The sequence below is a fragment of the Hippichthys cyanospilos genome, chromosome 8 (assembly GCF_059441005.1).
Source record: "Hippichthys cyanospilos isolate Australia breed blue-spotted pipefish chromosome 8, RoL_Hcya_1.0, whole genome shotgun sequence".
NCBI classification, from domain to species: Eukaryota; Metazoa; Chordata; class Actinopteri; order Syngnathiformes; family Syngnathidae; genus Hippichthys; species Hippichthys cyanospilos.
This window is the reverse complement of record NC_142376.1, coordinates 12015566-12040679: the sequence shown is the minus strand read 5'-3', so window position 1 is coordinate 12040679 and position 25114 is coordinate 12015566. Positions and strand designations below refer to the sequence as shown.

At 38.1% G+C, this 25114-nt stretch overlaps 1 protein-coding gene and 1 long non-coding RNA gene across 7 annotated transcripts; one reads left to right on the top strand and one right to left on the bottom strand.

Annotated features, from left to right (window-relative positions):
- Positions 1 to 1534: 1534 nt before the first annotated feature.
- LOC148420173 (uncharacterized) lies at positions 1535 to 5952 on the bottom strand. 2 transcript variants are annotated; one of them, XR_015866450.1, is made up of 3 exons: positions 5802 to 5952; positions 4651 to 4747; positions 1535 to 4435 (listed from the first exon to the last, which is right to left on the bottom strand). It is a non-coding gene; the product is annotated as an uncharacterized LOC148420173 (long non-coding RNA). The 2 variants fall into 2 exon arrangements; XR_015866449.1 differs by having other exon boundaries at positions 1535 to 4747.
- On the top strand, positions 4309 to 23191 carry ikzf1 (IKAROS family zinc finger 1 (Ikaros)). Of its 5 annotated transcripts, none has more exons than XM_088421964.1 (8): positions 4309 to 4624; positions 10617 to 10670; positions 10804 to 10917; positions 18181 to 18450; positions 19764 to 19931; positions 21269 to 21394; positions 21744 to 21878; positions 22223 to 23191. In XM_088421964.1, exons 1-8 carry the CDS (start codon positions 4309 to 4311, stop codon positions 22930 to 22932), a joined length of 1893 nt encoding a protein of 630 aa, XP_088278090.1. In that variant the 3' UTR covers positions 22933 to 23191. The 5 variants fall into 5 exon arrangements, with proteins under 5 accessions (XP_088278090.1, XP_088278092.1, XP_088278093.1 ...); XM_088421966.1 differs by having other exon boundaries at positions 4456 to 4624; positions 21747 to 21878; XM_088421967.1 differs by lacking the exon at positions 21744 to 21878 and having other exon boundaries at positions 4456 to 4624.
- The last annotated feature ends 1923 nt before the right edge of the window (positions 23192 to 25114 follow it).

The following is a 25114-nucleotide window of genomic DNA, read 5'->3' as shown; positions in this document are numbered from 1 at the left end:
TTTTGAGCTACATCCATGTATTATATATCATTTTAGATGAAATTAAATCTTCATTTTCTGAGACACATGCCTGATTTTGTGAAAATGCATTAAATGATGAGCTCGCAGAGGTTCTCTACACTCTTGAGTTCTTTTGTATGTGCTTATCACATTACAGAAGATGTAAAACTCTGACAATTTAAACACACAAAAAAAAGAAGACCGGTAGAGAAAATACTGTGAAGTGCTGCGTCACTACAACTCCGACTAATGAAGAGTCATGCTCAGATGCCTCAGATCACGCTGAGTCATTTCTAAGTCCCAACATTCCCTCTGCAGACCAACAGGGACATCCTAGTTGCCTTTTTCATACCTGCAGGTCAATTATGAAAAAACCTCTGACCCAACACAAAGCATTGAGGAAGTCGGTGAATGTTGCTGCAATCCACATTTTAGCCAAGAAGGCCACAGCACTCCTGCTCAAAGTTCCTCCTTTTGCAAGCAACTGCCTGAATGTTGTGCTTCTCAGGAGATAAGAGCAGCCTCCCACGAAAGGTGACTCAGCAATCCAGTGCACGACCGCTCCTGAGATAAGACGCCGTGGGGCCCAAAGGTAGTGGAATGCTGGGATAAACGCTCTTGCGCAGAGACAAAATAATGCAAGGTGAAGTTAAAATGTAATTGTTTGTTCAAACAAAAATGGCAATCATCCAAATGCTCCAAAATATAGTCAGGGGTGAAAATGTGACAAAATCCTCACAGACATAGGTCTAGTATTATTATGGAAGAACAGCGAATAAGGCGTGATTCAATTCGGCCAAGCCAGAAGTCATCATTTATTTAATAATCCGCATCAATATTAATCTTGAAATCATATATTTATATATATATTTATATTTCAATAATTTCCAACACAATATTAACACACAGTTCTTGACTACTAAATTGGGTGCATCTTGCAGTGTAAGTGAGAGTGGGTAAAAACAAACAAAAAAAATACTTGCCATACAAAGTTTTGATGAGAGATTAATATACATTATTAGTAAAATTATAACGCTTTGGATTGAAATAGTTTCTGTGAAATAAACCTGATGCAATAAATATTCTATCATGCATTCCACATCAAGCATCTACTGAAAAAGAAATGTGTTCTGCACCTTTAAAATCTCCCCAAGCTTATAATGTAAGAAATGTTACAAAATAAAAAATAAAGCAGGTTATCATAAACTGAAATAATACACATAATTTCTTTTTAATGTGCATGACTGATTTGGAACGCTTTAATTTTGCAACTGCAAATTTAATTTATGGCTGCATGTTGCTGTGATTAACTCAGCTGACATGTTTTTTTTTTTCGATATGACCCAAACGTCATTCTGAAATTACGTTTTATTGACTATTACGGGTGCCAAAAATAACCACTTAATTTCGCTGACATATAGTACAGCACCGGTTGGCAGTGTTTAGCGCGGTGTCTAGCATAAATTAGCTGCTAGCGAGCAACACTTAAGTGCTCCATATAGGCTGGCGAAAGAAGAAAAGATAAGAGAATGGATTACTTTTCAAAGGCAGTTTAATTGATAAAAATGACTGCACACTTCGTGGCTGACAGCTTGATATAGTTGCTGTTTCTTCTGGTCACTTTTTAACAAACCAGGCTGACTGAAATGTGCTGTTTCAGCCCATGAGGAAGTCTTTGTCCAAAAAAGAAAGAAGGAGAACTTTAAAAAAAAAAGTAAAAAAAAATGTTGATCATCAAAAAATAATAAAAGCTGGTCATTCATAGTTAAATGGATATATATTGTTTATATTTTGGTGTTGTTGGTAAAAAATTTTTTACCAAGAAAAAATAAATCTTTTTTTTTTTTTTAATCCAAATACTCATTATTCATTTAAAAATGTCTGTAGGATATCTGAATACAAACAATACGTGATATTTGCAGCGCCGATGCCATGAGGATGAATTTACATCTGCTTTTTGTTTCTTCTTCAAGTAGGACAGTCTTGTATCATGCAAATAATGCAGCCACTGCTCAGTGCTGCACACCTTTGTAACTATTACAAAGGGGGACGGCAAGCCTTGTGAGCTGCCAAATGCAAACCCGCCCCCGAAAATTCATTTTGAGTCATTTTCACAAGGGAAAGAACCACTTCACCTACAAACCGCAGAATTACAGTTGGCGATTATTGTTGACCCCGTGTTTGCGGTTCACAAACAACCAGTCGACAGTTTTCCAAACAATCAAGTATGTGCTACTTATTAAAAACTCACAGTTAGCAAATGCTCATTTTTACACCAAAGTCAATGCAGAGGTGCTTCTTCCCTTTTGGGATTTAAGATATTCTCACAGCCTAGACATCAGGTCGTGGGTGGAGAAACTCGGTGTGGGAGGAGTGCTTATTATGTAAATTGTAGCTAGACTGTCACTTCACAATTGAGCACAAATCAGATTGGCTCACTCAGACATATTTTCAGAAAAATGCAGCATGGATATAATTTCCGTGGTTGTTTAATTTCACACTTGTCCCTCCAGTGATCCAACAATTTGGATATTAGTGAATAAGAAATCAATTTTCTATAATATATCATTATTTGGTACGGCTTGTCTGATATGATGATGTTTTGATGACATATTTTGCTCGCTTATACCGTGGCCAGTGCATGTGGGGTAACATTAATTAACTCATAATGAGATATTTGTAGTGACAACATAATTATGCTAAGATTGTGATTGAGAAGGGCCAATTCAAAATGATGTTGTGGTTTAAGTTGTGTGCCATATACTGCCTATAGTGCCCATTCTGCTTTTTGAGAATGTGCAATGTATCTTGAACATAATCATGCAAAGCCATTTGAAAATGTATTGAACATAGTTTGTATGTTGTATATTCCTGCAATTGAGACAGTTTAGTGCACTAGTAGATCAATTGTGGTCCTATACTGAGCACACCCGAACCTATTAAGGTAGCGTCAAAAGTCAAAAGATAGAGAACAAAACCAATCTGCTACAGTGGACACATGAATAGGCTGAGTGTAATTTGTAATTGTCCTACTAGTGTGCAAATACATCACAGTTATTATTGAGTCACTGCCAGTCCTACAATAAGACACAGTTGTCCTGCACAGGTTCGGAAGGGTCAATAGTGAAGAAAGAGACCGAATATGGATCTTAAAACCGCTGCTGCGTTTTGCCTCCAAATTAACTTCTTCTCCTTGTATGGAGACATTTTTTGCTCAGTTTTTGCTAGTCTACTAATAATAGAAAAAAAATAAAATAAAAAGGAAGGCCTCCGCGATTTATCAGCCAGCCGATTAAATCGACTGACCCTGCAAACATCGGCCGAAACAATAGGCCAAATTGCTGATATTTGCAAATTATTTATGTTTTTTACCAATACAGCAGTTGTGTACATGTAACGCAGATGTCATTATTTATTACAGATACATTTATAGCTTAACCCTGTATCCTTAAAATATATGTAATGACATTTTTGATAAGGTATTCTGCAGACCTGTCATTCAAAAAAAAAGAAAATCTGAATTTTTCAAGCAATGACTAGGTGAGCAATGCAACCTGGATGTCATTACTTTACATATAACCTAAAGTTATAGTTCATCAAAAAATCATAAACACATAGTGCAATATAATTTAAACATAAAGTAAGACAACCTTTCAACAAGTAACAGAAACACATATGACTTGGACTGACTATGACTATGACTTTTTTTATGAGAATTATGGTATTTTTCATTAAAAGTGAACAATGCATTCTGTGCAACAATAAAGATATATATTTTTTTAAATCAATATATTTACTGTTGACCTCTGCAGGGACTAGGTACCAGGTAGGCCTGTGGAAACAAATGCAAGTAAAATTAATTGACCAATTAATCTATAATCTTTCTGCCAAAAATTCGGCACTGTTGTTTTTGCAAGGTTCTGTATTGGCATTAAGACAGAGAACAGAGACCATATTAGTATTTGTACTTTGAACACGTTGCCAAAGACAGTGAATAAATGCCTAAATATTCTTCGGTACATCCTATCCCATTTTGGGCACCAGACAATATAAAACGGTTCTCTATCGGAACTTTGTCACTTAGAAGAGCTGCTACAGAAGGGAAAAAAAAACCCACTAGAAAGGATGAGGGGAAGAGTCATTAATTGGGTAAGAAAAGAGTTGTGGTAATTTCATGGGCTGCCTTGGCGTGCCAGTAAAGGTGACAGAAGGGGAGCTGTCCAATATGCTTGTGAAGGGGTACCCCGCAGCCTCCCCCCTCCCTCCTCCATCAGCATCTTCGGTGAGAATGAAATAAATAAACAATGAATGGTCCACTCTTCTTGCGCGCGCCTCATCCCATCTCATGCATGGCTGCCAGTAATGGTCTACTGGGTGTCAGCTTTTATTGGCACGGCACAAAGCAAGTGCCAAGACGCCCCGCCACACATCGGGCCTGTGGATAAAAGCAAGCAAAATGCCTCAGTGGAGGACAGTGTAGTCATGTTGGGCTGGAACGAGGAAGTGCAGTGGAGAGGGGAGGGACTGAGGGCGCAGCTCCATGGGGCCGCGGCGCTGCGACCTTCTGCACATGGAGCCGGGGACAGTTGGAAGAACTTCATTCTGCAAACTCAAGGAATAGCAGGTAAAGTGGCTTCTGCTAACTTTTACCTCTGTGAGAATATTGACGCTTCCAGGACAGGGCTAGTGTCTGACAATGGCATGGTGAGATGCTCTTAAGGGTGTTTTTAGGAGACATACATCCGCTCTAAAAAAAAAAGCAAAAAACTCCTGTAGAGTTTGTCTGCAGGTGCATCATCTCACACGCGCGCTTTTCTCTGCCGTCTGCGCCAAGACGCGACACTGAAAATTAGAAACTTTTTTCTTCCTTCTTTCATTTCTTCCACAAAAGTCACAAAATAGGAGTAAGATTTGCAAGGTTTCCATGTGGATTTTTCATTTTTGGAAAAATATCCATATTTTCAAATCTTTAGTTAATATAAATATAATTAATTTTCCCCAATTCTATTGCTGGTTTAAACCATCTTCATCTGTTTTTCTATGTCTGCTGTAACACCTGTTGAAAAGGATGAGCCGTACCAATGCAGAGAGTTAAATTGAAAACTTTTAGAAAGCATTCATATATATATATATATATATATATATATATATATATATATATATATATATATATATATATATATATATATATATATATATATATATATATATATATATATATGAATGCTTTCTAAAAGTTTTCAATTTAACTCTCTGCATTGGTACGGCTCATATATATATATATATATATACTGTATGTATTTTTTTTTCACGCAAATTTTATCTGTACAGCTTAACTGGGAACCCTTAACATGACATGAAGATTAAGTGTGGATAAACGCAGGAGTATTTCCTCCACGTTTAAGCATGTTTCAGACTCTCATTAAGCTGTTTAAATTGTATAACGAGAAGTAAATGGTGCACAATCCTACCTTTGTTGGGACTAATTGATCTTTTTGCAGCAAAGTGAATTTTTTTTTTTACTAGTTTGATTAAAAACAAAAGAACACAGCATTGTTCTTCTTTTTAACTTTACAAACTGAATTGCATGAGCGTGGAGAGAATATGTGGTCATTGGCATATTACTAATAATAATAACCAACAATTTGTTATACAAACATTTGTAAGACTGTTATTTGATATGTCAGAATCTGTATTACAAAAAAATAAACTTAGCAAAAAATGTGCCATTTTACAAGAAAACAACACTTCCCAAAAAAAATAATTTCAGTTTTCCATCTATTTAAAACTTGGTAACACACCTGCACAAAAGACTTTTTCGATCGAAAGAAGCAGAAGTGCTGCATATGTGGGCTGTCAAAAGAAAGAGAAGTAGGGGGGAGCAGGCAGCGCAAGACAGGCAGTTATTAAAATGATTGTAGCCTGAATAGCAGACTAGTGAAGTGTGTCACATGCAAATGAAGAAAACTTCTCTTGAGTGCACCTTTGCTCCCCCGTCAGCCCCTCAATAGGCCCCCCAAGAACACATCTGCTAACTCTGTCTACCCGCTGATATCAGCCATACATTTCATGAATTACTGATGTGATGCTCCTTGGGCATAGGAGGTTAGGGCGTATAACTTAGTCTTCTAATTATTGATAGCGCACATTGCTTCATCGAGTTTCTCGATTCTATAGTATTATAAATTTAACTTCACATTTTCATCAAAATAAAGTTGACCTTTGTCAACTCTCTTACAGTCGCGTGAACGCAACTAAAACAAATAATTAAATGTTACATTTTGATTTAATTGTTTAATGCGCTGTGTATACACACACACACACACACACACACACACATAAATATAAATATAATATAAATATATATATATATATATATATATATATAAATATAATATAATATATATATATATATATATATATATATATATATATATATATATATATATATATATATATATATATATATATATATATATATATCCTATAAATCATTTTTAAAAATTGCCTTTTATTGGTGGAATATTATTTTTGCTTCACAAGCTGAATAATGTTTCCATAAGTTCAGTTAATTTACTGTGCTGTCGATGCGCATGTGGTTGTGTGTGTGTAGGTTTTTCTTTTATTTAATTCCATTTGTAGTTTCTACTCGTGGGGATTATTCAAAGATGTGACACATCATTTGGTAAATCTGCATAATATAATAAAATCCTGTATAACAAAAGTACCACCAATTAAAAATTGTGATTTTGAAAATTAAAATTTAATTTTCAATATATGATCAGGGAGGTGAATATGACTGTTTATTTTGATGTTGTAGATTGCCCTAATTTTAAAACAGAAAAGTGATGTTACCCTATTTACCGCATACACACCGCTTGTAAATCTAATCATAAATTTTAAATAAAAAGCTACTCTGACTTGTGACTATCAATAGAATTTGGACTGGAATATATTTAAATTGTTGCATATAGCTCCAGAATTGAATTTCAATAAATTGTACAGGTGTGTCCTTTATATCGTGACCTATGGCTGAATAAATTATTCCAACGCTTGTAATTTATTTGCTATCATAGAAACACATACACAACCACCCACACGCACTTTTTTTCAGGCATCCAGAAGTCACTGGTGTGGTCCTCAGTATCTGTTAACGGTTTCGCTCTTTCTCATCTCCACCCTTCTTGCTGGTGTAGCTGTTTTGCACCTCTCTACGAGATGATGCCCCCCACCCCACATACACACACACACACACACACACACACACACACACACACACACACACACACACACACACCACACACCCGTTGCACTAGCACATAAACACAAATGTATAGACTCACGCAACTCTTTGTCAACCCACAAGCCTCTTCCTGCCTCTCCTCACTGATACTCAGACCAAAACTTTTCCAGTGCCTCTATGTGCTCACCCACACCCACACACACACACGAAGGCGCGCGCACACACACACTTCTTGACAAGTGAATGTGCACCATACTTTCCAGACATCTTTGCAAGTAGGTTTTGGCTCAAAGTGTCAACGTGCCCCCACTAACACATTCGTGATTACCCTTGTACCATCTGCCCTGAAAAAGGGCACAAGAGAATACACCCCCACTTTACCCCGACCTCCTAACTCCAGATACAGAAGGATGTTGGGCACGCAACACCCTGCGCGATGTGCCGTAAATCATCTGCACCAGTGACCTTTGCCCCCCTTCCTCTCTTAACACTTGGGTGTCTGCACAAGCTCCTGACTTGACGCCGCAAAATGCTGTTGTGTCGCAACACACAAGCCTGGTTGCTTCCCACTATTTGTTCCAAATGTGTGGAGCCATCTGTGAGTGAAACAGGAAGGCCTAGGTTCCCCTTTTCCCTTGGGCTTGTTTCGCTATTTTCAGGAGCTTCACTTCTCCCTGCGTGGCTGCTTGGACTGGGCAGCGGCCCCACCGAGGGCTTCTTCAAGTGGCGGCGCCCGGGCCGAGGCTGTCGGGCCCATCTGCTTCAGGCTTGAGGGCCATCCATTATTAATGGGGCCATGAGCACAAGTGACTCCTCACATATTCAGCCCTGGCCAAAGGAACTGCCTTCTCTTGCTCTGGAAGATCCAATCGAGAGAACTTTCCATCCTGGTTCATCTTTGCATTCAAACTTGTCTAGAGGCACGCCAAAACAGTGATTGACAAAAGAATCGAGCTTCTCATTTTGTATGATTCCCAATCGATACAAAATGTCCCAAAATCAATTTTATAAGGTGGAAAAAAATCAATAAAACAACAAATCCGCTTGTCAACTTCTGTGTCACGTCAAGCGCCAACTGCGTGCTGTGAAGGCCAGCGTGAAAATAAACGCACCAAATAATACATGAATGTCCAAGCAAGGGCCAAAACAGGCATTAATTTGAATGAGTCTGAATTGATTGATGAATAAACCACTTAATGGATTATTAAATCAATCGACAACTATTGTCATCACTGAGTAACCTTCAAAGATTTTGTTTAACTTAAAATGATCAAATACTCAAATTTCAACATCTAAACAGTAATTATTCAAATGTTCGTAGTTCTTCATAAAATTTGTTTGGTTTATCTTTTGTGTTTAATCAAAATATGACGTTTCTATTTTCTTTGGAAAAAATGATGACCTAACAAGTGACAAAATCAGTTTAAAAAACGCTTGAAATGCTTACACTGAAGAATATAACATAAACAACAATAATTGGTAAATCTCTAAGTGAAAAAATGGTATGTTAATGGTCTTAAATAGAGTACAATATAAACAAAATGAAATTGCATAAGATTATTTGAAAAACTGATTGATTGCAAAAAATATTCAGTTGAGACAACCCTAATTCAATCACTGATTAAGGGTGCTAAGAAACCACTAGGCAGTTTCACTGTCATTGGACGACAGGCACAATTTTCCAGGGTTAACACTAGCTGCTAACTATTTGAATGCACTAGGTGGTGCATTCAAATGCAGTTGCACATTTTAAACTCAGAGATAAAGCTCCATCTGTGTATTTAAAATTGCAAAAAACAAAACAATATGAGCTTTCTAGAAGAATGATTGGGTGAAATTGCCTTGATAATTTACTTATTCACAATAAATGGTCCATCTAGTACCTTTTTTTTAAATCATTATGATTCACTGACATACCAGCCACAAGAATAGAAGATGGGCGCTTAGTTATCTAGTTAGGTATTGTAAACATGAGTACCAGATGGGACCACAGCATACTATTATTTTTGAAAAATATACTTTGCCATTCATACATCCATCCAACCATCCATTCTCTATAGCCACTTATCTTCGCAAGGGTCGCAGGCTTGCTGGTGCCTATCCCAGCTGACTTCAGGCACTAGGCGGGTGACACCCTGACCTGGTTGCCAGCCAATTGCAAGGTTCACAAAGATGAACTCCCATCCATGCACCTAATCACACCTAAGTTTAATTTAGTGTGTCCCTATTCAAAAATCATTAAATGTAAACAAAACTAGAGACACTTCAATGGCTCCATTTGTTATTTTGTCTCATAAAGTTGACAGGAGTAAATCATAACAATACCTTGTGCATCTATAGCAGGGGTGCTTAATGCATCACCTGCAGGTGACTGTTGACTGCCTAGCTATTTCAGTTGCCCATAGGACATCGCAATAAAAAAAAACAGACGAAAAAAAATAATGCCAATCAAGAAAACAAAAGATTTTCAATTGAAAAAGAAAAAAGAACAGTTGATTTTATGTTTTTTTTTTAAGCAAGTGACATTTTGAACTTGATTTCAAACTGCACCATGTGAACGTGTTTTAAGAAACACACCGTGTTGTTCACATCAGAGCCTACTCACTCAAGGAACCAAAGATCATCAAGGTGGTTGAGTGTTGTTGTGAGAATGCATCCGGTTAAATCATTTTGAATTGAAATTTGCTTTGGATTCAAAGTCCATTCGGAATCAAATTGTAGAGAATCGAATTTTCCCACCCGTACTCTTTTCTCTCCACCTTCTTTTTGCATTTGCTCTCTTGACTTCCACTCAATTGCAATCTATTCCACTGCCGCCACGTCAATCTCGCCGACATCCTAGCCTGGCCTCATCTTATTGCTCCTCTTTTGGGTTCTGGATGTGACTGCGTCTGTGCCGAGGCTGCGGACTCAGCCATGCATGCTCAGTAAATTAGAGAGAACATGAGCGTTGATCAGCTGAGCACGGAAAGCACACGCATCCACAGTGACCCGAGGCCAGTTAATTTTCTGCTTAATTTTGTCGCGGTCACTTTGCATTTTTTAGACGATTACGTGGCAGGAAATTAACAATAAATAACAAATGTGGTCTGAAAGGCTGTTCCCGGCAAGTCCGCGTTATATCGGCCGGCCCATCAGTTGAGCCCGGGCCACTCTCTGATCTCGGACTTGTAATGAAATTGTCTGTAATTCTTCGCAAAGTAATGTGGGCGACAGCGGTGCGACGGTGTGACTGTGCTGTGACAAGCGTGATCTCACCGAGGTGACATAGCGAGAGCACACGCTTTACCCCGCTCCGGCTTTGTGTAATGTTTCCTCTGCCTACTCTTGATTAAAAGTACATACTTTTACATCTCAATCTGTCCCCCATTAGAGTACTTGCACCGCATGGAGACAGAGGAGGCCCAGGAAATGGCCCCGATGCCAGGTAAGAGACTGAGCTACGATGTGCAACATCAACAGCTTTTAAACAACCGCGAGGTAATTTCGGTCCTCCGAGAGAGGCCCTTGCGGTCTCTGCGCGGTGAGTGACGGACGCTTCCTGATGTGTGTCACGCCAGGACGAGACACCCCCCCTGCCAACGAAATGGCCGAGGAGCCAGAGGAGCCCATGGCTGTCCCAGAGGACCTATCAGCAGGCTCCGCCCACCAGCAGCACAACAGAGGGGACAAAGGTACAACCAAACGACATTATTCTGGTATCACTTTGCATGAGTTTTGTACAGTTTTCTTAACTGAAGTTACCTGGGCGGAATGGTGGTTGAGTGAGATACGATTTTCGGGGTTTGAATCTCACCTAATGCCTTCCTGTGTGGTGTTTGTATACCCACCCTGTGCTCTGGCTTCCTCTTACACCCCCCGAGATGCCTAGGTTAATCAAAAAAATCAAATTTGTCAATGTGCATCAAACGTAGTACACTTGTTCCCTTCTTATCAGCGATCCAGGTCCAGAAAGTAAAAACCCTAATACAGTTTGACTTTCACCATAAGTGCTTTTAATCACCTTGCAGTCAAATGAGCTCATCAAGGTCACAAAAGCTCACAAGGCTTTGTCAGTCATTTCAGCTGTGCAAAGCATTCAAAATTCAAGATTCAAAGTGTTTATTGTCATGTGCACAGTGCAGAAACAAGTACAATTAAATATTTACTGTCCGCAAAGTCATAAGTAAAAGAATAAGTACCAAGTTAAGAGAAAGTATAAACAACACATAAGAGGCAGAGCACACGTATGAACTCTAAGTGGGTGATAATGTTCACAATCGCGATCTATGTAGTTCACAATGCTGTGATTGGTTGAATTGGGCGAAAAGTCATGTTTAGGACACAAATATGCTACTTTTAATTTCGTAACATGATCACAATATCAAGGCGGTTTTAAAACTTTGAGAGGCGTTTACTTGAACGAACGTTGAGAGAAAACCCTACTGAGGTTCACTCATGATTTTCAATGGGAATAGGCAGAGAAAATGTTTGGGAAAATTAAAAAACACACTACCTATAGTGAGTCAGTGCTCAAAAGTGACTGGCAGCTTCTCTCCCTTTTTTTTTTTTTTTTTAAACATTGTCGTATTTGTTACATCCCTTCTACCAGAAGAAACTTGCGAACTTTTACAAGGTGACTTTTTAAAGTCACTCTTCAAAGTATTAAGCAATCACTCCCAAAGCAACAGTTAAATCAAACTCATGTCAGTTTCAAAGGTGTTACTTATTTTTTCTTGCTGCACTAAGTGAGAAATATTTGCAACTTCTGGATCTATTACAGTATCTAAAAAGAGTGGAATGAGTGCATTTAGGTCATTGGCAAAAAAAAAAAAAAAAACCCTCTGATCCATGGCATGTAATTAACAAGCTAAATCTTAAGGAATAGCTAATGTGGCCTTGATTTGAATCTGTCAACATTAAGCCAGGGAATATCACGGTGAAGCTACGGAAGCTCGAGAGTTCCCATCTGTGCTGAATATTTATTCAAGTTCCCCAAAATGCTTGCAACAGCAATATAGAGCAAATGTTTCATATGGAATTTGTGTGGGGACTTTTAACAAGGCAAGGCATCAATTATATCACTCATATTGCCAATGACTGAGTGTAAATTGACATGAAATTTTTTGTCTGGTCCTGCATGTACACTTATTGGGATCGGGATAGATATGTTCCATCTCACCTGTAAAAAGTTAAAAAATAATATACTGCATACACTTATGGTAATTCTTATCACAATGAGAAAAAAAAAAACCTGCAAACTTTTATCCCTATCTGTGTTTTTCCACTCATCCAGATAACGGCAAAGATTAGAAGCTCAAAGTGAGAAATGAAAAGTGAGAGGAAACTGAAATAGGATGTGTAAGAGTTTCCTCAGAAACAAGTTGCCGTCAGGCAGTTTCAACATTCTGGGAGATAAAGGGTTCAGGAACAAGGTCAACAAACTTGAGAGAATCATTGCACACCTGCACACACACACACACACACACACACACACACGCACACACACAAAAACCTTGTAGCGCTGCTCATCTGGAGAGGCTGGTTGACTTTGAGCAAAATAAAGCAAAAATTAATGTGAATGTGTTGTATTTGTAAGTACCTTACTTCTGTACCGGTGTTAGCATGTGTCCGTTTGTGTATCTATATTGTTAGAGCGAAAACACAAGAGGGGGAAGTGTATGTTTATCATATCTTTGTGTCAATGCCACACAGTTAAACGTGATAATTGTCATACATGTTCAGAAGAAACTGCTTCTTTGACTGCACAAAATGGTCAATCGTTTTCTGAAGAAATACTAGAATTACTGATATTGATATTCATTTTTATATATCAATAATAGTGTCCGGTTTATATTGGGATTTTCAGTCTTTGTATGTGTGTGTGCGTGTGTGTGTTTTTTTTTTTTTTTTAATTGTGGTTACCACTGCTAAATATTTTTCTATCTTGGTTATCTTAATTAATCTTAAATAAAATATTTTTATTCCATACCATGTATTAGAATTGTGAACTACTGTTAAATGCACACTTAGCTGTTTATACACTTTGGTGTAAAAACAAAAACGTAAAGGTATAAGTGAGCCGGTTGTGTTTCGGATATGCCGGTGCAGGGGTTGAAATATACGGTTCCACAACCTTGCACACACGTTTCAGCCTTGTAACAGGAACCCCCAGCAGGTTTACTGCGTGTTTCCACACAGCAGACAAGAAACACTTGCTATCTAACTTCCCATATCTGCTATCTATCAACATCAAAATGTGCCAATTACTTCTGCCGCTGCACTTGCTTCTCCTTTGTTAGCAAATCAAGGATAACATTTATCCACCTCGACCCACGGTCATTTTATTGCTGCATGGTTCTTTTGTCTACAACGGGTCGTGACACCAGCTTCCCAAAACTAGCAATTCAGGATATGTGACTGAGACAAACATGATATAAAGTCAAAAGCCTCCTTCCTATTCCCGGTTCATTTGCAACTTCCCCATGTCCATGAGCATTTGAGCGCAGTTCATCGTTTACGGTTCCCTTTCTTTTCTGTTCCCTGTCTGCTCTCAACTGGCTTGTCACACGACATGCTGGTGTGACTTTTACAAAACTAATTGTAAGAATTAGAGCTTTTTGTCAAGGATTTTAATTGTGGTCATGTTGAAAAAAAAAAGGTGCTGTGTGTAACATGGAATTGTAGTGTGCATTATTTTACAAAATGTATATTATAACATTTGCATGACAAGGTAGTGAAACATGCAGCTTTGTCAAATCTGCATAGGCATGCGCTTTAAAAAAATATGGGATTGATAACCGATTGAATAATAAAGGAAAAGTTTAATTTCATTACAATAATACATTGTGCAGTCAGTTCAATCAGATCTGCAGGTACTTTTTAACAAATTTTCCAGACATTAATTTCACTCTAGTTACAGTAATTACTATAAGCATATTAGCAACTTATAAATAATAATGTCATTAATAAGCTGTTTCAGTGAAATAATTAGCTTAGGTTATTATCAATTGATATAGTTGAGAAACCCAAAGTAGAAAAATAAAATGTTTTCATTAGGATTGTCTGACTGAATATTTTCATAAAATATTTTTCTCTTGATTAATTTATCAAGCACGTAATCAAATCATTGGTTTGTATTAATTTTACTGTTTAATTAAATATTGTTTATTTAGCATTATTTTCTGAAGAAGAAAAAAAAACAACTAACCAATAATAAATGTGAAATGCTACATGAGAGAGATTAATGCCCCCCCCCCCCCCCCCCCCCCAACTTTTTGCAACTTATTCAGTCACTACTGGTTGGGTCATCGTTTTCAAAAGTAAAAGGAAATTTTTGCAAATGTCTAATTTTGTTTGGGACGAAAGTCTGCTTTCATGAAAGACTACAGAAATCTGAGATTAATTACTGCTGAGTGGATGAAATAGAAGATTTGGACAATTTAGAGTTGAACAATAGTTCTAAATGATTACTTGATTATGAAAATAATTGTTGGTTGATTTGACGATCAATATTTTTGTCGATTAAGCAATTAATTTTGACAGCTGTGACTTTCCCATAAAGATTTCTCATTTCATGTTGCTAAAACCTATCTTTTAGTGTTGTTAGTTTTTGAAAGACTGCCTGTATGTTTTGTACAAGAAGAAAGCTTTTCATAAGACAGTGACGATATCATAAGTAATTTCTGGCTATATAAAGGAACAAGTGTGATACAAAATATGGCGAATACAGTAAAGAGTGAGATTAAAATTAATTACCTGCCCTCAACCACAACCACCTCATTTTATTTTTAATGGTTCGAATTGTGTGAACACTTTGCTTGTCTTTTGTCTTTTCGACTCATCAAAGGTAAACTGTAATGAGAAAAACTTCCGCATCGACAATAATATTGGAGTTAAAAAACCCACACGTGTTGTCTTTGTAAATGTGAGTGTTAGGCAAACAGGAGAGTGGGGGGAAAAAAAAGTCACCCTATTTCAGTTACATGTTTTACAATTCCTTTCCCATGCTTCCCTTTCTGTCACTTCTCCATAATTCTTGGTATTTCAGTTAGACAGGGCCTCTTTTTGACGCTTCCCCTTTTCCATGAATTCCAAAATGTTTCACGATTTCCACTTCTTCCTCTTCGGTTGTTAAAGCGTAGCGTTCGAAGCGTGGGGAAATCAGGCTGCGAACATGACACGCAAACCGCAGCTCGGCCACTTGCGTGATCAGTCTGTTAATTCTCTTAACTACTGCAGGTCCTATGGAGGGAAAGAAGGAGTAGGTTGTTCAAATGCGAAGCAAACTTCCCTTTTCAGGGAATGCAGCAAGTAAAATGAAAAACGATGGTTCTGAGAGTTTGCCATCAATCACGCACACACAAGGTACTAATTTGTCAGTTCTGACTGATTGAATCGAGGATGACAATCAACAAGAGCTTGCGTGTCAGTTTATCATACTCTGTCACCGCTCTAGTCCTTAGTTTCACACTACTTCCTGTGTCTCTGTTTCCTGTTTATCTCGCTGTCATTTGTTTCACCAATGTATGATGGTGTGCGATGATCTCATCGTTGACATCCTCAAACACACAGTATGCGCATATCATCAATTTGCTTCGGTGCGGCATACGGAATGATCATATCAAATGTTGACTTGCCAAAATTATGTGTTGAGTGAGGCAAATATATTTTTGTAAATGTATTTTTATCACTGGAGGGTTTGAGTTTGTTCAGTTTTCACAGCTTTCATCTTAATACAATTTGAAACCCTATAAATAATTCTAGAAGTGTTTTTTTTTACAAAGCTTTCTAAGCAGCTATAAATTCAGTATAGCTCGCAAAAATACTATGATTTAAAATCAATACAATCTAATTAGAATTTTGACATAAGTATTAATGTCAGACAAAATAGAGGCTGACGAGAAGCACATCTAGTTCAGAAACACTATTCTGAAATGCTCATTAAAAATATCAAAACAAAATAAAATCTTTTGTTTTCCCCCCATACCTACTATATCTGTGTTGGGAGATGATTGTTGAGGCACATTTCTATGAATGGGTCTCAGAAGTCATTTGTGCAGCACATAGTGTCATATTTTACCTAACATATTTTCAATGTTATATTTAGACAACCAGTGCCTTCATTCATTTTTCCCCATTTTTACATTTTCCCCATTTTTACATTTTCCCCATTTTTACATCTCTATATATATTCATGTATGTGTGTGTGTGTGTTTGTGTCTGTATCAGTGCTTTCAAGTGATTACATTTTTTAAGCAAATTATTGCAAAGCTTTGCATATTTAATCATGATTAATGGCATGTTTCAACAATTATTACCTATGAAGCCTGACTAAAGAGTCAGGATAAAGTCAGCATAAAATCATCAAATAAAATAATTAACAAAATGATCAAAGTGTGCAGATTTTTCCTTTTCTCAATCATCTTTGTCCATCTTTTTGCCGGTGATTCCCTATTCTGGTTGTCGTGAAGTCGGTAGAATTCAGCTGCCACCGTAATGAAATGGAACTGTGTTAACTGAGGTTTTATTTTTAAACGCTTTATACAATTTACAATAATTTCAAGGTATTGCTTCAACTGTGAGGTTTTGACTTAAAAGATGTGAATCAAACCAAACTAAAACAAATTGTATTACTTCCCGTCTTTTGAATCATATCGTACTAATTGTATCAAAATATATATCAAATCATATTTTTTTAGGAAAACATTCATATATGCTGTATGAAGATGTATAGATAGATAGATAGATAGATAGATAGATAGATAGATAGATAGATAGATAGATAGATGTACAATATTTACATCTATTCTGTACATCCATTTTCTTTAGCCGTTTATTCATACTAGGGTCGCAGGCATACTGGAGCCCGTCTCGGCTCTTTTGGGGCAGCAGGTGCAGTATGCGTGATCATTTTCTTTTATTTACCACCTTGATGTTATATAGTCTTTATTCTGGCCTGAATCTAGACCTTGTAAACTCAGCTTCACTGACCTTCAGCCCTCCCCATTTGAGTCAAGGGTCATGGCACTCTAGTTGAGAATAGTTCTCGATGCTATCATGGATTTTTTTTTCTTTTTTTGGCAACTCTACAGATTTCCACTGAAAATGTGTCATTTATTGTCAGTGATAAGCTCCAAATATTATATTTATTCTGTCTAATTTAAAATGGGCAATGGCTCTTATGTTTAGTTCCAGTATTTAATAACGTTTTCAATGGTAACCTTTTCCATTAAAACTTGAAAGGATCTTACAGGCGTCTTGTAGGTTGTAGGTCATTTTAAAGCTTTGAACCGCATTCCCCGTCAAATTTTGCCATCCTTCAGATGTGCTAAATCTCTCTCTTGCATAGATGAGTGCATGTGGTTGTGTCCATGTATTTAGATGACGTCTTGCGCACATTCTCAGGACAAATTCAAATTGTTTGCTTTCAAGCTACATGGAATTAAGATAAAAGCATGCAATAAAAAAGAGAAAGAGAGACTGTTGTAACAGTTTTCTTTGATCCTTTAATATGATATTTTTCCTGTAAAATACAACTGGTCTGGTCTGCTCATAATGGAATAACATATCTGAGCAGATATTTGTTACAAATGAGCTTATAACCACATCTCCTCATGAGGCCTTAGTGGGATCTGAAAATAGCTGATTCCATTTGGGACACAGAAGCAAAAAATGAAATGGGGTCCCTTTTACAATGAACACTAAATCCAGTGCTCCACGGGTCAAGAGTTAAGTGAAAGTTCCGATTATAGACACCGATTTGTAATACTGCCGTTACAACAGAGTGAGAGAGTTGAATTTTGATCGACCAGGTGACCCGATAACATCTCAAAAGCTAGCTTTATCTTACCCTTGATCTACTAGACTAGCCATCTCTCGTCCTATATAATATCATGACCAGATCTTGCTCTTCTTCTAAACCGTGGCCCTTCCCCTCCCCTTGCCCTCTTTTCCAGCCTGTAACATTAAAGTTGAGGCTCGCAGTGATGAGGAGAATGGGCTGTCCTGTGACATGAATGGCACGGAGGAGGAGGAGTGCGCGGAAGACTTGCGCGTGATCGATGCCTCGGGGGCCAAGGTGAACGGCTCACAGCCGAGTTCCGAGGCCAAGGTCTTCTCCTCGGCTGGCGGCATCCGGCTGTCCAACGGGAAGCTCAAGTGCGATATCTGTGGGATAGTTTGTATTGGCCCCAATGTGTTGATGGTGCACAAGCGAAGCCACACTGGTAAGCCACTTACAATACATCATGCCCTCCATATGCACCCATGTTCAATGTTGAGTATGAGAGGATGGATGAGGGGCAGCAAAGTGGCTCCATGTTTCCTTGTCAAATGAAGACACGAAAACAGGTGTCTTCTCACTTTTTTGACATGAAAGTCACGCTAGAACTTGGCTTGCGTCTCTGTGCATTCCGTGCAAACAGTAATGATAGTGACGATTATTCTTGTAGTTTGGCTGTGTGCATGCAAGATCTGTTCTGTCATGTATGAAATCACCATTAACGTGCTCAAAAAAGAACTGAGTAACGTCACGTGACAAGTAAACAGAAACTTATCACAATGTTGTGCAATCAAGCAGTGGAAATGATCTAAAAAAAATAAAGAAAGAAAGAAACTTTCCCCAGTTGAGAAAAAGTCTCCCCATGCAGCAATTAAATGGGATCTCCGTGCAGTCGCAAATATATCAAGCTATTAAAAGTTTATCAAAAATTGTGAATTGGTATTCTATCATAATGAACCCAAAGCAGTGGTGGGGAACATTTTTGAAAAAGGCACTTAACTGTCATGCCGTAGAAACTAATGACACTCAAAATGGAATAAAGGAACAGTAGACTAATGTAAATGAAAGTACAATAAAGGATATAATGAAGTGCCTCCTATTTGAATAGAAAATATTCTGTGGTTGAGTCTTTGCTCCTGAAATGCATTTTTAATGAATTTCCCCTTTTCTATATTTTTGCTGCTTCACTGGTGACTCTTATTTTATTGAGGTGGAGGCTTTGAAAAAAAGCCATATTAAAGGCTTCTCACAGAATGCCACAACACTCGAGGTGGCTGGATATTGGTTTATTCCAGGAGCGCTGATCAGGAAGACTGGCTCTCAACACAAAGTGTTTCCTTCACTTTATTCAAATGAGGCTGAATTTGCATCGTGATGTGCTGCTCTTATTTTAGAGACGAAGAAGAGGAAAAAATGAGATTTTCAGATCAAATTGACCCAGGCAATGGTGCATTACGGAACTGCCAGGCTGAGTCTGAGAGGCTCTTGTTCGATCAGAGCACAGGAGTTGATGGGGCAGGGGGAGCACGGAGAGATGGAGTGTCACTGTGGAAACCCCCCCACACGCTCCTTCTCTGAGCCGTGCCATTATCTCGCTTGTTCTCTGTCCTCCGTCGCATGTAGCACAGTGACCCCACATTCGCGCTACTGCAGAATACGCTTTCGATCCTTGTAAAAAAAAAAAAAAAAAACTTTTGTGTTTAATGTTTCAGCATCCACTTTATAAGTATTTTGTGTGTTTGTGTGTTGTGCTTTCAGGCGAACGTCCCTTCCAGTGCAGCCAGTGCGGGGCTTCTTTCACCCAGAAGGGCAACCTGCTGCGTCATATTAAGCTCCACTCTGGAGAGAAACCCTTCAAGTGTCACCTTTGCAGCTACGCCTGTCGCAGGAGGGATGCTCTCACCGGACACCTGCGCACCCACTCAGGTGAATAACGCAAAATTCTGTCACATATTGGAAGGAGGTTGCATTCAGGAGTGATGGGAGTTTGGAAAAATTAAGTGTACACCTTAAAATAAATGTCAAGCTAATTGCAGCAATTATTATCAATGCTCTGTATTGCAATAAACATGCCAGAGATACTGGGAGAAGGCCAACTTCAAAATAAACCGCACTTTACCAAATGATACTGTATTTGGACACAAACGCCTTGGAACTATTCTATTCTGATGTTATTCCTGGCAGCATGTCATGGCGTAACAGCTTGACTAGTCTTTCTACTGATATTTGTTCCTGACGTCAGATACAAACAACATAAATTTGTCGTGAAATCACTGACTGACAATAACTGACATTGACACACGGCAACGGTTGCTACTGTTTACCGGTGGTACAGCTGCATCTAGAAGAGATTAGCCGTTGACGTAAATGACTTGGCAAACTTTGAAGCTGATGGCCTGACACAGTTGCTGCTCTGACTGATCACATTTTTACAAACACGTGTGCTGTTTCAGTCTGAAAATTGATCTCAGAAAACAACATTTATGGAAAAGATTTGGATTAGGAGGAAAATAAGTATACTGTGAAGTGCATTTTAAATTAAAATAAAAGTTGATCTTCAAAAATTGTAAAAACTTGTCATTCATAATATATTTATTTTCACCAAGCAATATAAATTTGTATCTTTTTTTCATTTTTATCTGACATTTTATCACAAATGTTCATACTCAAAATTTCATGAGTACTGTTTACCAAATAATTTGATATGTATGTATGTATGTATGTATGTATGTATGTATGTATGTATGTATGTATGTATGTATGTTATACCACAAAAAATCAGCACATGCCACAGTTATGCAAATTTTTGCTATTCCTATTGAGGTTACTGCCTGTTTCCACGATTTGTTTTCATACTTAGTTATTTTGGGGAAACAGTATTCTATTATGAATCATGGGCTACTGATGTTTTTACGGGAATTATAGTATATATTGAACTTAATGTCACACACCACATATTTGGCTTTTAGAAAAATATATGTGCAGATACTTTGTTTCCAAAATATATTAAAAATACAGTAGAACAAAATGAAATTATTTTAAATAATAAAATAATATCTAACTTAATAATTTAATTCAATAACTTTAAATGAAAGCCATTTTGAATTCCAGAATTGTTATTACTCAAAGTTTCTGGAATGGGGAAACAGTAGTTTCTCCCCATGAATTGAAAGGAAATTTTTATTCATTATTACTGTATCCAAAACCATGGAAAAACAAGTACAAACTGTTTTGTTTATTTTGCTGTGGGTATTGTTTTGCAGTTGGAAAACCCCACAAGTGTGCCTACTGTGGACGGAGCTACAAGCAGCGCAGCTCTCTGGAGGAGCACAAGGAACGATGTCACAACTACCTCCAGTGCATGGGGCTGCAGAACAGCATATATACAGGTGGGTGCCTCATGTTTACATTCCTCTTTACTCAAATACTGACGGCGTAGTTTACTTGATTTAATCTGCACACCACAGACAGGGTATTATAGGTGATAATGTATTGCATTACACAGACTATGTGTAAACATGAGCTGAAACTGTGGCCTCTGTAGATTATTTGGGTATTATAAGTAAATAGCCATTCATCAAAATAGGGCCCTATTCAGCAGAAAACAGAGTTAAAAAAAAAAAAAAAACTAAAAACAAACAAAACAAAAAAAAGCAGCCCTCCTACACCAGTGCATCTTTTTTCAACCAACACCACATATTCTGAATCTAAAACCTCCTTCTCTGTCTTGCTTTCCAGTAGTAAAGGAAGAAAGCAGCCAGAATGAAGCGAGGGAAGACTTAAACCAGATGGGATCTGACAGAGCCTTGGTGCTAGACAGGCTAGCTAATAATGTAGCTAAGCGTAAAAGCACTATGCCACAGAAGTTTGTGGGTAAGGGCTGAAATCTGCTTCCTTTTTTGTCTATGCATTTATAAGAATGATAGGTCTGTAAGTTGTTCATTTAATGTTTTTTTTTCTAATTAACTAATGTGCTTTCAGATGTAATATTAGAGTAACTCATTAAGAGTTTTGCACCTTTGCTTGCTGTAAAAAGAGGCAACTTGTGATATTTTATCCTGATTTTTTTTTCTGACACACTGGAGCAAACTCGGACTCAGTCTCAAAGGAGTTTAAACTTTCCAAAACAGTTCTTAAAATTCGCTCAAGATGTGTTGTCACAGGATGTAGGTCATGTTGTTTTTGGTCTGATAACCAAGGTGTGTGTGTTTCCTCAGGTGAAAAGCGCCTGTCGGACCTTCCGTACGACGGAGCACCAGGCGAGTTGATTCAACCCCACGTCATCGACCAGGCCATCAACAGCGCCATCAACTACCTGGGGGCAGAGTCGCTGCGGCCCCTCGTCCAGCCCTCCCCGGCCTCGTCTTCCGACGTGGCCATTGGCTCCATCTACCCGCTGCACAAGGCGGCCCCTGAGGCCCAATCGGGAACGGGCCACGGCCTGTCAGCCAAGGACAGCGCGGCCGAGAACCTGCTCCTGCTCTCCAAGTCCAAGTCTGCCCCCAGCGAGAAGGACGGCTCTCCCAGCCACAGCGGCCAAGATTCCACCGATACAGAGAGCAACAGCGGCGACCGAGCGGCCGGGGCGGCCCCCGGCCTCATTTACCTGACCAACCACATCACCTCAGGGATGCGTAACGGCGCGTTGCCCCACGTCAAGGAGGAGCAGCAGCGGCAGTACGAGGCCCTCCGGGCAAGCATGGAGATGGCGTCGGAGGGCTTCAAGGTGATGACGGCGGACGGCGAGCAGGTGAGGGCGTACAGGTGTGAACATTGTCGCGTCCTCTTCCTGGACCACGTGATGTACACCATACACATGGGCTGCCACGGCTTCAGAGACCCCTTCGAGTGCAATCTCTGTGGCCATCGCAGTCAAGACCGGTATGAGTTCTCTTCGCACATAACACGAGGGGAGCATCGTTACTGACTCCTGGCGACCACAACCCATTCGTGCACTCGTATGAAATCATTGATGCACAATGTGAAATACGTACATGCGTGAAGTGTGATTTTATACAGCGTGCATGTTTGTTGAATACAGTGTTTAAAAGATCTGAATCTCAATTCAAATATGAATCTTACTGTATGTAAAAAAAAGAAAAAAATTCATAACAAGGTAAAAGATGTTCGGTGAAACCAAAATAGCAAAATGTTGTATCACATATATATATGCAAATCTTCTTATGTTGCATATATATATATATATATATATATATATATATATATATATATATATATATATATATATATATATATATGTATGTATATATGTTTAAAAAAGACATTTTTTTTCCCATTACCAAGCTGGAACTTTATTTTCTTGACTTTAAAATGAGCTACCATAATTATGTATTATATACAATCAAAAAAGTAAATGTAGACAAACTATTCAAGTTCATTTCCCAGCCTGTATTCTTCGAGCATCTCTCATATTATTTATATTACATTTATTTGCCATTTGTTTTTTGTATTTATTACAGTGATTGGTGTTTGTCAATAGAATAGTTGCCACTCCTCCTGTACAACTGTATTCAATGTGTATTTGGTGAAAACATGACTGCTGCTGAAAGGCAAAGACAAAGAAAATGTTATTCTGAAAAATTGTTTGCATTTCTGTCATATTCGAATTGTTTTGTATATTTCAGCCTTTGAGGCTTGCAAAATACCAATAAAGGATATTTTATACAAGCAACATGATTTTATTTGTTTTCCTGTGCACTATTACAATTAAATTAAAGAAGTTGAAATGTTGAAAGCAAAGACACACATCTACATATTTAGAATTGACAGACATCCAAACAAAATAGTAAAGAACTATACAAAATACAAATGCTGTATTTGCCCAAAACTGCCCATCGCAAAATGTGATTGATTTACTGAAACATAACTTATACAAAAAAAAGTCTCGGGTTCAAAATTTTACTATAGGGTTTCACTTTTTGGGATTCATCGAGCAAGTAGCCAATGACATAAAATGATATAATAAATCCACCCATTTTCTGTATCACATATCCTTATGAGCATCGTGACTGGGTTGTACAGTGAATTTTCTTACAGCACAACCTGATCTATGAACCAGCAATTCACAGTGTAAAAAATACGGTTAGTTGAGCAAACATTAAAAAGAGGTAGATTAAAAAAAACTAGATGTTATGAGTATACATTTCGAACATTTTAGTAGGCCTACTGATATTGTAAGTGTATCATCATTCATCAGTCTAATGAAGCACAGGTGAGGGGGCAGATCGGTCATCGCCACAACTAAAAGTTTGTGGATTCAATCTTCAGCCCTGTGACAATGTTAAAGAGTAAGTGAAAAGACATACCCTACGTTGATATTTGCATTTTTCTGTAACACAGTTTGATTATCTAATTAATTGAACTGAGTGGGAAAACGACGCTCAGATTAACATACAGTATGTCACATCCAGTTGCTGACAAAGTCCATTGGCCGAGAGCAGGGAGGAGAAATCAGTCTTTGGAGCATTCATCAGACATGGGGCTTGGAGCACCATGCCTGTCTGTGTAGAACTGCCCAGTACCGGCGCTGTGATGTGACAGCGGCATTCCGGAGGATCAAAGTGTGATTTTGCAGAAGCGGGATGCAGCTGTGGCCAGCATCGAGGCCCCACGCTTGACTGGAAGGGACATTTGCATGAGAGGGTAGAGCCAACAAGACCTGCTACACAATTCCAGATCTCACTTCCCCCTTCATCTTAAAATAATAGTATTTCCTTGTATTAAGAATATGTATTAATATCACGATAATGTTGACAGCTTCAAATTTAGTTGAATCAGGGTTATAGAACGGATCGCTCATGCTCTGCAGTTACACTAATTCTAAGAATAGCTACTTGTCTGCAAAAAAAAAAATGAAACCACACACTTTGTAAAATGAAGAAGTGATTTAATTCCTATACGTTACTAAAATAAGTGCAAATTCTGAAATCCACTTGAGTCAAAAAGTAAATGAAGTTTTACAGTCAATAAAGCACAAAGCCTTTAAGGTATTAACTAAGCATCACATATTAAGCTGTGAAAGTAATAGAAATACTTTCCTCTATTATTAAGTTTCGTAGTACATGTACTAAGAAGGTGCAAAAGTGTTC